The sequence below is a fragment of the Molothrus aeneus genome, chromosome 4 (genome assembly GCF_037042795.1).
Source record: "Molothrus aeneus isolate 106 chromosome 4, BPBGC_Maene_1.0, whole genome shotgun sequence".
Lineage (NCBI taxonomy): Eukaryota > Metazoa > Chordata > Aves > Passeriformes > Icteridae > Molothrus > Molothrus aeneus.
Window position 1 is genome coordinate 37,453,412 of NC_089649.1, and position 12,438 is coordinate 37,465,849.

General features: G+C 34.7%; 1 protein-coding gene across 2 annotated transcripts in view; it reads right to left on the bottom strand.

The window, feature by feature from the left end:
- Positions 1-1,895: 1,895 nt before the first annotated feature.
- GLRA3 (glycine receptor alpha 3) overlaps positions 1,896-12,438 on the bottom strand; it is an 85,924-nt gene continuing 75,381 nt past the window's right edge. The window contains exons 9-10 of one of the 2 annotated variants that reach the window (XM_066548295.1): positions 10,868-10,987; positions 1,896-7,203 (exon numbers count right to left, since the gene is read on the bottom strand). In XM_066548295.1, coding sequence (XP_066404392.1) covers positions 6,934-7,203; positions 10,868-10,987 — 390 coding nt within the window. In that variant the 3' untranslated portion in view covers positions 1,896-6,933. The remainder of the gene's footprint in view (positions 7,204-10,867; positions 10,988-12,438) is intronic. The other variant, XM_066548296.1, reaches the window with a different exon arrangement.

Genomic DNA, 12,438 nt, shown 5'->3' on the forward strand with positions numbered 1-12,438 from the left:
AGCAGCTTGAGGAAGGTGATTGCTCCCTTCTGCTCAGCACTGGTAGGGGCACACCTGCACCACAGTGTCCAGTCTTGGGGGATTTCATCAACTCATGTAAAAATTTGTGTGCAGTATGTAAAGATGATGGAGTCAGGCTCTTTTAAACAGTGCTCGGTGGCAAGATCGGAGGCAATGAGCACAAACCAAAACACAGCATGCTCCCTTTGAATATCAGGAAACTTTTTACTCTGAGGGGGACTGAGCACTGGCACAGGCTGCCTGCAGAGGCTGTGGAGTCCTCATTGTTGGAGATATTCAAAAGCTCTCCAAACACGGCCCTGGGCAACTGGCTGTAAGTGGCCCTTCTTGAGCAGGGGTTTGTGCAAGAGGACTTCCAGAGGCCCCTCACAACCTCAGCCAGTCTGTGACTTTGTAACTCTGTGAAATAAATGTTTAAATATTTCATTTTTGGAAGTATTAATAAATTTTTGAGAAGGTGTGATTCATTTCCAAAAGGAAAATCACTCTGTACTTCTTCGTCTGTGACTTTTGAGGATTGTTGTCCTGGGTTTTAAATTCACGAGCTTGTGTCTTATTCAGAAAAAAAAAAGTATGTTCTCAGATCTGATCATGTATAGAAAATACAGAATAAAATCCACTGTATGGATCATGTGAAATTAAATATTTTAAAAATATTTTAAAATATCTAGGTATTTCTAAAATTAATAGGTCACTATATATGCAATAGTAAAAAGAGGATATTTGATATGTTTTTCCAGATCATTGTCTTGAAAAGGCCATATAGTTTATGCCATAAATCACATATTGATCTCTTTAAGATCTGTTACTTCTTTTTCCTATGATTCTCAGGTCATATTGCCTGGCTGTTACTTTCCTTTTTAATTGCTTGTTGCACACCTGGTATGGCGCGTTTGCAGTTTTCATGCTCTGGGAACTGCGTACCTCATCATGGAAACATTTGCTACTGCAGTAGTTTCATGACATTGTTGCTTGTGAATATATCTGAACAAGGGCAGAGGTACCAGCTGTGCTTTGCTTTAGGGAAGACAAGATGGTACAGATCTGCTGGAGCAACAGCTGTCACAAATAGCAAAGATCTGAGAGTTCTGCAGGTTCTGTGAAGGCTCACTCAAGATTTCTGCTAAGGCTTCTCTGGTGCTCTTGTTTCATTTGACTGTTCCTTTGAGAAATTTCCATTCTATAAAGCTCCAAGCTACAGGCTTGCTGTACTGAATTACTTGCAACTGATAATGGAAACACTTCATTTGTGAGTATGTCAAAGTTGTTGTTTGGCGTCCCGTGGACACGATAAGCAAATTGAGAGGCATGAACTGACGTCGCCTTTTGTGGGCAGGGAGCGACAAACATCTGAGTTGTCTCCTAAAGACAGGGCTGTTACTGACTGTGCTCTTTATAAGAGCATTAACACTGCTGTAATCAGATTAGAAGAACTCAGAGTGTTCTCAAATGACTTCTTATCTGCTAACTTCAAGTTTTCTATCAAGGAGTACATAGGAGGTGCTCAGAGACCTATAAAATTTCCATGAGGCTATTTTGCAGCAAGTGAAACTCTTTGCCTTTTTGATAATAAGTTCAGCAGAACTATTTTGGAGTGGTTGTACTTATTTCAATAGGCATTTATCAAGATAACATTCCCCGAGTTTCAGAACAAGGGGTTTTTTTCAGAGCTAGAGCCCATATAACAATCAAAGGCACTCTACTCAAAGGCACTCTACTCCTTTTCTCTCTTGCTTTCACTCCTGAAATACTTAATGGTAGTGCATGGTAACTACTGCTTCAGGTTTAATCCTTTTTTCCAATGGTGTTGTCTGTTCCTCTTTTGACTTTAAATAATTTAAATTCAAAAATATAATAAAAATTACTTCACAGTCTCTGAAAAAAGATAAGTTTATTTTCTTTTTTGAACAAAATATCTACAATGACATGGGTGACACCATAAATTTCACATTTTAAAGACTTCTGACTGCAGAGAATGTCAGTTTAAGTGCAATATGATACTGTAATACAATAAAAAGGAATCTAATAAAATCCATGCACAACACATTTATAGATTTTTACAAAAAAGGAAGTACTTTGAGATGAAATTGCTGTCAGAGAGAACTCACAGGAGAATATTTTGAAAAGTCACAGACAAGTTATTAATACACTATCATATAAATTTTTATTTTTTTCTCGCTGTAGCCTTTAAAAAGCCAGGATCACTAACACACAAAATACCATATATTATGTTAAACCTTTATGTCAAAAGCTTATGGCACAATTTCTTTTTATACAGCTCACAATTCCACATTCATGGAATATCAGTAGCTACTTGAGTCCATTTCATCTGTTAATATCACTCTGATGTACATTAAAATACAAACATAAGAAATGTTTCTTGCATATTTCACAGAGATGAAAGTGAAGAAGTGCAGTAATATTCAAGAATGTAAAGAAGACAGGATGAGCCAACACTTTTTCTGGCATTAATCTACTGCTTCTAGCCATCTAACCTGCTTCCACAAGCCTTCCAAACTGATAGTACTTCAGTAATTACTGTAGATTATTGTTGCCTGAAGACACCTTTTCTGTAACCACTCCAAAACAGAACACCCATTTTATTACTAACAAGTAGGCTGGTTTGAGACTTATATTTTTCTTCTTAGTTGTTTCAAAAGGAAAAAAGCTGTGAAATCGGATATTGTACTCATCTAAATAACCACATGATTGTGCAGTAAGATGTGGATAAATTTATTTTACTACCTCACAGGGTTACTGTATGTATTACTAGCTCACTCAGCAGTTTCACATTTTAAGGCCAAATTCTATTCTGTTGGATTAGATTAATTTCTATGATAGTTCAAATGAGAGTAGAAGCTGGACGAAAAGTGTATCTTTTGCAACCAATCATGTCAGCTTAGGCTGGGAATGGTATAAATAAATTCATTTCCTTCTACTATAAAATTATTGCTGAAAATAATACTTTTTCTTTTTCTAAGGTCTTAACCTTAGACTTTTTATCTTTCCCTACTGTTAAAAAATATAAGGTTTTGTACAGTTTATTATATTCTCTTTTTATCTACATTATCAGTCTACAGTTCTGTAAGGGGTTATACACAAAGTGGAAGCAATATCTCACTCCTTAAAGTGCACATTTAATCACCTAAATATTTCTGTCTAGTGAGTAAACAGAATCATCTCTCACACATCACAAATGATTCTTTATAAAGCAGATTTTGGAATGAACAATAAGAAAAGGAATCCAAAGAAACCTAATGTATGAAAAATAATTAAATCTTAAGTAAATGCTCTATTCCTCCTGAATTGCACTAACCTGTTTAAACAATACTGCTTGCTGTCAAAAGTCCTTGAAAGTAAAATGTACTTTATTTTGGTGTTAAAATAGCTGAGTTCTAAGTACTACAATATTAATATTCCTAATTCCCTTACATCTTCACATAATTTATCAGCATTATAGAGAAAAAAACATCCCTCTAACCATGCAAGCCTATTGTGTTGATATTTGAATCTAGTTTTAAAAATAAAATGCATTTTGCTATTTGCAATTTAAGTAGGAGTTTGGCACAGTGATAGTGGAATATTTCTACTGCACCTCTAAGGGGCTTTTCTTCTCCTCTCTCAAGGTGCTGAAGTTTTTTGCCTTCTGAGGGGTGACACGGATTGGGCACATCTCTCTTTAGTGCACAATGAAAAGACAGTCATGTGAGAGGGATTCCAGGCTCTGCTTTGGGCTTTCTTACTCCCTGTGGCTCCTGTTCTGCTATGCACAGCCCAGACTTTTCATCCTGTACCTTCCTGTTTTGCTTCTCTTTCTATCAAGAAAGAGGATTGTGTGGAAGTCAATCTGCGCAGGTAGAAATCACTGTCACAAAACAACATAAACTTTGCAGCAGATGAAATAAATTGTTTCCCCCTGCAGTTACTACTTCTACCTGAGCAAATGTTCCTATGGAGACATGGCAGGTCTGGGAAAAATACTAAGGGTGCTTGACCCCTTTTTTCCCCTCATGGTAAGTGTGTCAGCTCCTCAGTAGCTCTGTTACTGGGCTATTCCTCCAGATCCTACAGTGTCTCTGTTCTCATTGTCTTACAATGTCCTTCTAGTGCCAGTATTTGATTTTCAAAGCATAGGGCTGGTCCAAAAAAAGGTGACCTGAGAAGTACAGGGTCTACTCCTATGTTGAATGATGACTTGGGACGAAGCTGCATTATCCTGTCACACAGGGATTGTGCTTATGAGAAGCTGTCTGTGGCTTGCCAAGGACTCGTTCTCAGCAGAGCCCAGGTCCAGTGATAGTTAAGTGCGGTAGCTATCACTTCTGCCTAATGAATGGGGTCTTTTTTATATGTAGGAGGAAGCCTGATAAGTACCATTTACCTCAAGCATTATCTCTGTGATGAGTGTTTTTCTGCATTTCCCATCTCTTTGATGGGAGGGCAACAAAAATGCTGCAGTCTGGTAAGTACTGCAGAGTACCTTTCAATTCTTGCATCTTAACATCATTTCCTGATGCTTCATGATACAGTTGCAAAAATGTCATCTCACAGTAATCTTAGCTGATGTTAGTAGCTGTTGATTCCAGCTTTGCAGAGGGGGCTGGCATGCCTGCTGGCAGTTTTGGACTATTCCTGTAGTAAGTGGTGAATAGCAGGCATTTGTGCCTTGAGGTTTCTTATCATCTCAGATGACATTTCTCTCTTTCTCTACCACGTGACTTTATACTAAGTAATTTAGGAATAATCTAAATGAAGCTTAAATTTAAAGTTATTATTTCTTTTGAAAAACACGTTAGTGGACTACAGAGGCTTATGTTACCTTGGTAAATGTTATGATTCCATTAAAAAAGTCTACAAAACCATCAGCTCTAGAGAGAACAGATTTTGGTTCCATTGTATTAAAATAGAATCACATGCCAAATATTATGTGCATTTGAAAACAACCCTTAAACAAAATACAGTTGATTTTGCTGATAACAGAAACATGTTAACAACCCTTTCCATAAAATATAACTAACCCTAACTTTGAGAGAGCTGAATATCAGTCATAAATTTGTGATACCCCCTCACACCTTCATAAGCGAATAAGATTTTTGGAACATGCACAGAAAGAAACCAATAAAAAAGCAGACACAGTATCAGAAAAAAAGAAAGCAAAAAGTGAATTGAAATAATTTTAGATTATTAAATAAAGCAAAATATAAAACCATAATAGTTTTAAAATAAAGGTGGAGTATATATATATATATGTAAATATGTTCTTTCTGACACAATTTAACAAAATATGAGAGCTACTATTATAGAATCTCTCTAAGTAATCCTGGGAGAAAAACAATAATAAACCAAACCAAACCTAAGGTTGCTATGTTACAAGCCCCAGAACAGAGTTACATTGCTTCTGTTACTTCATATGCACCATGCCTTTGGCAGTGCACCAGATGTTCGCCTCCAGCCCATTCTGCCTTTGTATACACATTCTGATCATCAAAGAAGCACAATTTTTAAACATGTCCAAAATAAAAATATTTTGCAATGAGAAGCAGCCTCACTGACTGGACTTAGAGTATCTAATAACTAAATGTTATATTTCCACATCATAGCACGGTTTTGTTTTGCCAATAGATTGACAAAAGTAAATATTCTTGCCTGGACACTATGCCATAAATGTGTTCTATGGTGTTACAATTCAAAGAAGCAACTAACATGGCTTATTTAAACCCAAACAGGGAAGATCTAAGAGTTTTAATAGTTGTTCTCCTATTTATTAATGTGAAATCCAGTAAAATAAAAGACCATCCAGGTCTTCCTCTTTTTTGTTTTAGAAGAGCTGTGTGTTTTTCCAAAGCTTTGAAGTGCTTCTTAACCAGTATCTAAGTCACATTAGCAAACTTCAAGGAATGAGTCAGAAAATTTGACACATTCATAAATTAAACTTCCTGGAATTATGTAATATATAGGAGATGAATGTGCATAAACATAACTGTATTCATCCTCCAAATGCTTCAGTGAAACAGTTGACTCTGCTTTCAGTTTTGGTCCAAGATCTCTTTGCATTGAATCAAAATGAAGCACGTAAAATTTTGATGTAATTTGTCTATTTCACAAGCTGTATCAGTTTTATGAATTGAGGAAAAAAAACTCCTTAAAATATAAAAAAAAGATTAAAGAATATGCTTCAATTATCAAAGAATAGGAAATTAAAAGAAAAAACATCCTTTGCAGGAATCAATACTTTAGAAATTTTAGTATATTTCTCATATGAAATGTAGACTGTTAGGCTGTATACCTTGAGCTGAGATTATTTCAACGTACACCTTCCAGGGGAACAGTAATATGAAGTACATTGAATAAATTAAATGACTTAAAACGGTTAAATATGTTCACTGTAAAACCACCAGTACTGTCCTTAAGACTACATGAAGTCCTTTAAGCTGTTTTCTCCAATCTGTAATTTGTCATTATTTTGTAAAATTAAAAGAAAACTTACAAACAAACACTAGTTTATTCTGTAATACTGTGGGATTTACCTAGAGTATTCTGGAAACATTTTTAAAATTAAAAATACACCAGAATTTAAAAAATTTAAGGACCATCAAAGAGTACTGTACAATTATACCACTATGTAACAATATGTATAAATACTTGGCAGTAAAGCTTCAGTAGAGAGTGATTTTCAATGAAAAAGTTGTTAATATTTAGTTTGACAAGGAAAGTTTGCAATAGCAGATGTATCTTCTCTGGGTTTCATTCTTCCATCCCACTGTAGCTGGTCATTGCAAGCCATGCAGGATCCTTTTTCTTCCCCTCATTGTTTTTAACTCTTCCAATCACTCGTCTGATGTGCATTTCTAACAAAAAGCCTCCTGCTGAGTGTGACAGCCAGATCTTTATGTACTGCAAGCCTCAATCTTGTTACTGGTGAATGTCCTCATGCCTGATGATTTTGTAGATTACCCAATAAAAAATGTTGAAAATCAGAAAGGCTAATGGGAAACAAGCTCTGGATATTGTGTCTATCTTCTTGGCCCGGTCAATGAACACCTTTCTCATCTCATCAGGGCTTTTTGGTACAGGTTGAACAGGATTATTTGGCCCCTTTTGTGTTATTCCGTCTTTTGCTGGCACACACGGGCCCACTCCGTATGCTGTAATGCTAAACTGACTGTCACGTGTATCATCATCCTGTTGGAAAAAAGAAGAAGAGAAGAGAGAAAAAGAGCAAGAAGTGTTTGTTTTTTTTTTTTGATTATTGTTTACAGAAATCTCACCTGCTGCTAAATACCAGTTGCACCATTACCTCATTGACTTTTTGAATCCACACCTTATCTTAACTTGTTGAAATTTCATCCAAAATATTTCAGCCAAAAATATTGCTGGATTGTTAACAAGCACAGAATTTTTCTGTTTGTTTAGATTCTGTAATCTAGTTAGAGAAATGAGAAAGCCTAGTAAACTAGTAGCAATTGGGGACACAACTTCTGATTTGGTTTAAGTTTCCCCATTGTCAAACCATGACACCCATTTACAGTAAATATGTCCAGTCTTCAGAAGGACAAATTTCACACTGCTGTTTTAGAAAACATCTATTAAGTCTGTACATTGCCTCACGACCCAGGATCCTGGCCTCTAGGGATGCTCATCATAAAATCACTAATGATATGCGCATTCATTATATTAGTGAGAATTCTGCCTATTTGGCCACTGTATATTTAATTAATCTTATCTGTATGCTTAATTTCTGCTGTTCCCTGTGAATGCATCAAATAAAAAGAATAGTAGGCAAAGTGTCTTAGTTTAAAATAAAGGAAATGAAAGCTACAGGCCAGATTTTTCTTCTGACTCATTCTTTTGTCAATTGAGGGAAAAACTTGCAAAGACATTCCGGATTAGGGAACTGTAAAAGAAGGCGATTCTTAATCACATGGCACAGAAACAGAAGATGTTTTGAAGATACACATATTTTCATAGCATACAATTAAAAAATGTATCTTGCGCCTGGAGACATCTTTTTTACTTCTCTTTACCTAGGTGTCCTCAAGTAATAAAAAAGGCACATATACAGACAAATAAATGATACATAATCTGTGAAGTCAGGGCTGGATTTGGTTCTGAAATATATTCCAGTGTACTCCTTCTTTATGTAAACTATTTAAGAATAATTATGTGATTTTGATGGCATTCACCATTTTTCAATAGTAATTTTAAATTCAGGAATCTCTATTTTTCATGTCTAATTTTAGCCTCTTTGCTTTAGGATTTTACACTTTTATGAAATATAGAAATTATTACATTAATTCTTAAATAAGTATTTTGAAAAATGGTTTTTACAACTATTATAAAAACAGTTGAGCAGCTGTCAATTTTTCTTTTGTAGGAGAATTTTTGTTTTTTTAAAGCTTTTCCTAGCTGAAATTAAAATAAATCCAAAAAATATTTACTTGCCCAAGCAAGTAAAATAATTACTATCTCAATTCAATAGTTAGAAGCATTTTTTTGTTTTTCTTTAATCTCTTACTTTATAAAAATACAATTTCTCAATGAGCACAAATTAAATCCAAAGTTGCAAATTTTTCATTTTGAAAATGTCTGACATTTTGAAAATCCGAAAAAACTTTTTAATGAAGAGTTAATTTTAAAAATTTAAAAGTTTCATGAAATAATTGCTAATTACTTTGTTTAAAAAAAACGACTTTTATTATCAATATTAATTGAATATTTTAGCTACAAAAGAATGCAGATAAATTACCACATTTGAAGTGAACTACTTGGCCATCAGCATGACCATCCAGCAGAGCTGTAGATATCAGCCTACTGAAATACTTCATATATGTAAATTGAATAAATCGTGAGAGTGATAAAGTTCACTGAAACTGTTATATCTAAAATCTATATTAGAATTTGCCTTTAAAAAATAAAAAAAAAGAAAAATTAACATGAAAGAAAAGGAGGAGGAAAAATCACTGACTGACTTTACTATGAAAATGAAAAACAGAAATACAAAATGATAGGATCATTATTTGATGACGTGATAAACCGAGATTTAATTACGGCAATAGTGTTCCTCTCCTGTCAGCTAAGAATGGAAAATAACATCTTTAATATAGTTGTATTCTATAATAGTTGTAGTCTTGTGTTGCAGTTAAGAGAAATATTAAGTTAGAAATGCATGTACTGTGAGAATTTACTATAAACTTGCTATTTAAATACCTTCATGTGTACTGCACAGGCTGAGTAAGATAATATAATGATGCTTTTGACTACCAGATTTCAGCTGTGCATGTTTTCATGGCACATATATTAAGACTTTATTGTCTTTGTTTCAGGTTTACCTGAATGGAATGATCCCCTAGAATGTTTTAGAGGCCAGGTCTCTCCTTACTTTTGTGCTTGCAGACCTCCTGTAATTCATCTGCAAGCAGTCTGGCTGGAAATGCTCTTTGTAGTTGAACTGATGTGAAGCTCCTTGTAGGAGTCCAGCATTTCTGCCCAGTGTCTGTTGGATGGTGTCTCCACAAAGACATGCAGGATGGCTGGAGCCATCCAAATCATGCCCAAGTGCTAGGGCTGGTGGATGTGCAGGAAAGGACCTTCTGGAGCATACTGAGAGCCACCAGAATTCCTTTGAGGGGCAGCAGCGTGTACATTCAGAATGGGGTTCTGCAAGTTTTTGAGCAGATCCATAATGCAGAAAGATCACTAGGTTAGCTTCAGATTCATATCGGAGGGTGCTTGTGCACAGGAGGAAAGATGCAGTTGCTGTTGTTATCAATACTAGCTTTGAGTGCCTTTTTAAAGGCATTTATGTCCGTGACACCCCTTTTCTTTTTTTGACTATTGATTGACTTGGCAAAAATCCCTCTTTTTGACTAGAAATATGTCTCAGAATGCATGTGTCTGAGTCTACAGATGTAGAAATCATCTGAAGGACAATACCCTGTATGACCCAGTTGAGAGCCTTTACAGTGAATCTTCCTGAAAAAGTCCTGCCTATTGGCTGAATGAATAGAATTATTTTTTTAAGTAATAAGGAAGCTTTTGTTTCTTTTGTGACTTTTTAGTGCATTATCACTACAGAAAGCTATATATTATAGATTTTTGATAGAACTTAAAAAACCTTATTATGAATGAACTTTGATTTGAATACATTTTCCACCAGTTCAGCTACAGAATTAACAACTTGAAAGTTGTTCTGCATGTAGTTACATTTAAATGCTTTATAATTTCTATTAAATTAATGTAATTAAGGAATGGAAAAAATTTAGATAAGTTTTATTTGGAAAGTTGGAATTCTTTGGTGGTCTGACAAAAATAATTTCGATCCATTTACTTCTGTATCAGTGTTGTTGTACAAAATACTTAGCTATAAATTAAAAGAAAACTGTGAGTCTTGTGGTCTTTTGACTGTGGTGTTTTCAGTTAGTGTGCTTAGTAATACATTTATCTTGAGAAATAACATGTATATAAGGGCTGAAAATAACTCCATAGCTGTTTGATTGGAAAGTGTCGTAACAACTCAAAAACTTAGCTTGAAGCCTTGACTTTGGTAATTTGAACACTCTCTTTTTTATTGCTCAGTTTTGAGAAGACAAGTGGTATTAAGTTGTTTTGCACTACAAACAGTGCAGAATTTTAGCCCTATGTTTTGATCCAGATTTAAACAGATCAAAATGGATTATAAAATTAACAAGACAGTACCTTTATTAACATTTCACGTCATCACATACAGGTAGCAATGAAGGTATATGAAGTTCACATGGGAAGATGTTATTGAAGACAAAAGGACAGGGCCTCTGTTAATGGTTGGATAGCACATTATGACAAATGGGACATCTTCTCAATAGTTTACCCTTAAATTTGTACTGTAGATTTGAGGCAAAGTCCCGTCTATACGTCCTGCACTTCTCAAGCCATTGCTATGCTGTAATGATTCACTGATTTCATTTCCATCAAGAACTCCCTCAAAATACTTTCATCAAAATGGATGGTTGACCAAAAAGAAAACAAAAGAAAAAAGGTGTGATTACCATTAAAGACAATCTAGTTTGCATGTCTATTTTCCTCTCTAAAGATATGGTGATCTTTAGATTTTGAAAATAGAACTAATAGACTGAATATTCCCAAAACCTAAATAAATTAACAGCTAACCTAAAATCAAATTATTATTCAGTATATGAACACAGTTAATATTTTGCCCATACAATGTAAATGCAACTAAGAAAAAACAATGATCATAGGTGTGTTTCAGTATCCCAGTATGACTTCTTTTTCTGCCTTTTTTTTCTTTTGTCTTTTAGGAAGGAAATGAATATTTAACATTCATTCTGAAGGAGTGGTAACATAATATTTCTGAATAGTTCATTTCACTGGCCAGGTTTTTTTTGTCAAAGAACTGTGTCTCATATACTAAGAGTCAGATGAAGTCTCAAACTGGGAACCAAAAGTCCCTTGTTCTCAGGATTTGTTACGCCATTTGTGTAATCATAAAGACATTATAGACTTTAAAAAAAATCTCCTATACCTACTGTGATGCTTGTTGGAAAAAAGCATTGAGTAGGTTGCACATTATGTTGCAACAACAGTTTTAATTTGTAAATGAATTTATAACATAACCCCAGACACCTCAAAATTTTTGCTAGTTCTGTGCAAACTGGGTTGGGCCTCTGAAAAGAAATTTGTCTTCAAATAATTTGGAATCACTGAATGAAGTCCATACTTACAATCATAAAAACAGTAGCCAGAGGGTGCAATGGTACCTAAGAATTGCATTTGATGATGCTGCTATTGTTGTCTGGGAAGGGAGTCCCAAATGAACCAGATGGTATGTAAAAAAGGCAGTGACTATAAGTGGAAAAAGCATAAGGAAAATGGGAAAGATAGATGAACTCTAGATGCCAAAATGTCTTATTGCAGTTCTGTACAGAACTGCAATTTTCATAATAATAGAATTTACTGCAGGGGTCTTATCCGAATTCAAGCATATGCTTCTTAAAAGAGAGATTCCAGCTCTCCTGTGTCTTCAGAAGGACATAACCCACAGTTTAAATTAATTTTAAAAATATTCCAAACTATGAAAACATGAAAATAATTTGTTTGAATGTATGTTTAGAAATAAAATTGAATGCAATGAGTCGAACAAAGCATTTGAAAAATACAGGAGAATCAGTAAGTATGACATTTAGCCAGAGAGAACCAGCTTTGTATTAGTTGGAAAGCCAATGTCCCTGCAGGGTGTTTCTCTGGAAAAAGACCCAGAAGATATAGAAGATCAAAATCATGATATGGGTCAATAACATGATGTTGTTTAAAAGGCAAATTGTAAACCAGATTGGGTAAAAAACTGTATAACTTGCTCACTTGGTCCTTTGGCTGCTTTCAACTGTTATGCAATAGGTTTCATGTTGATCATGTTGCAAACAT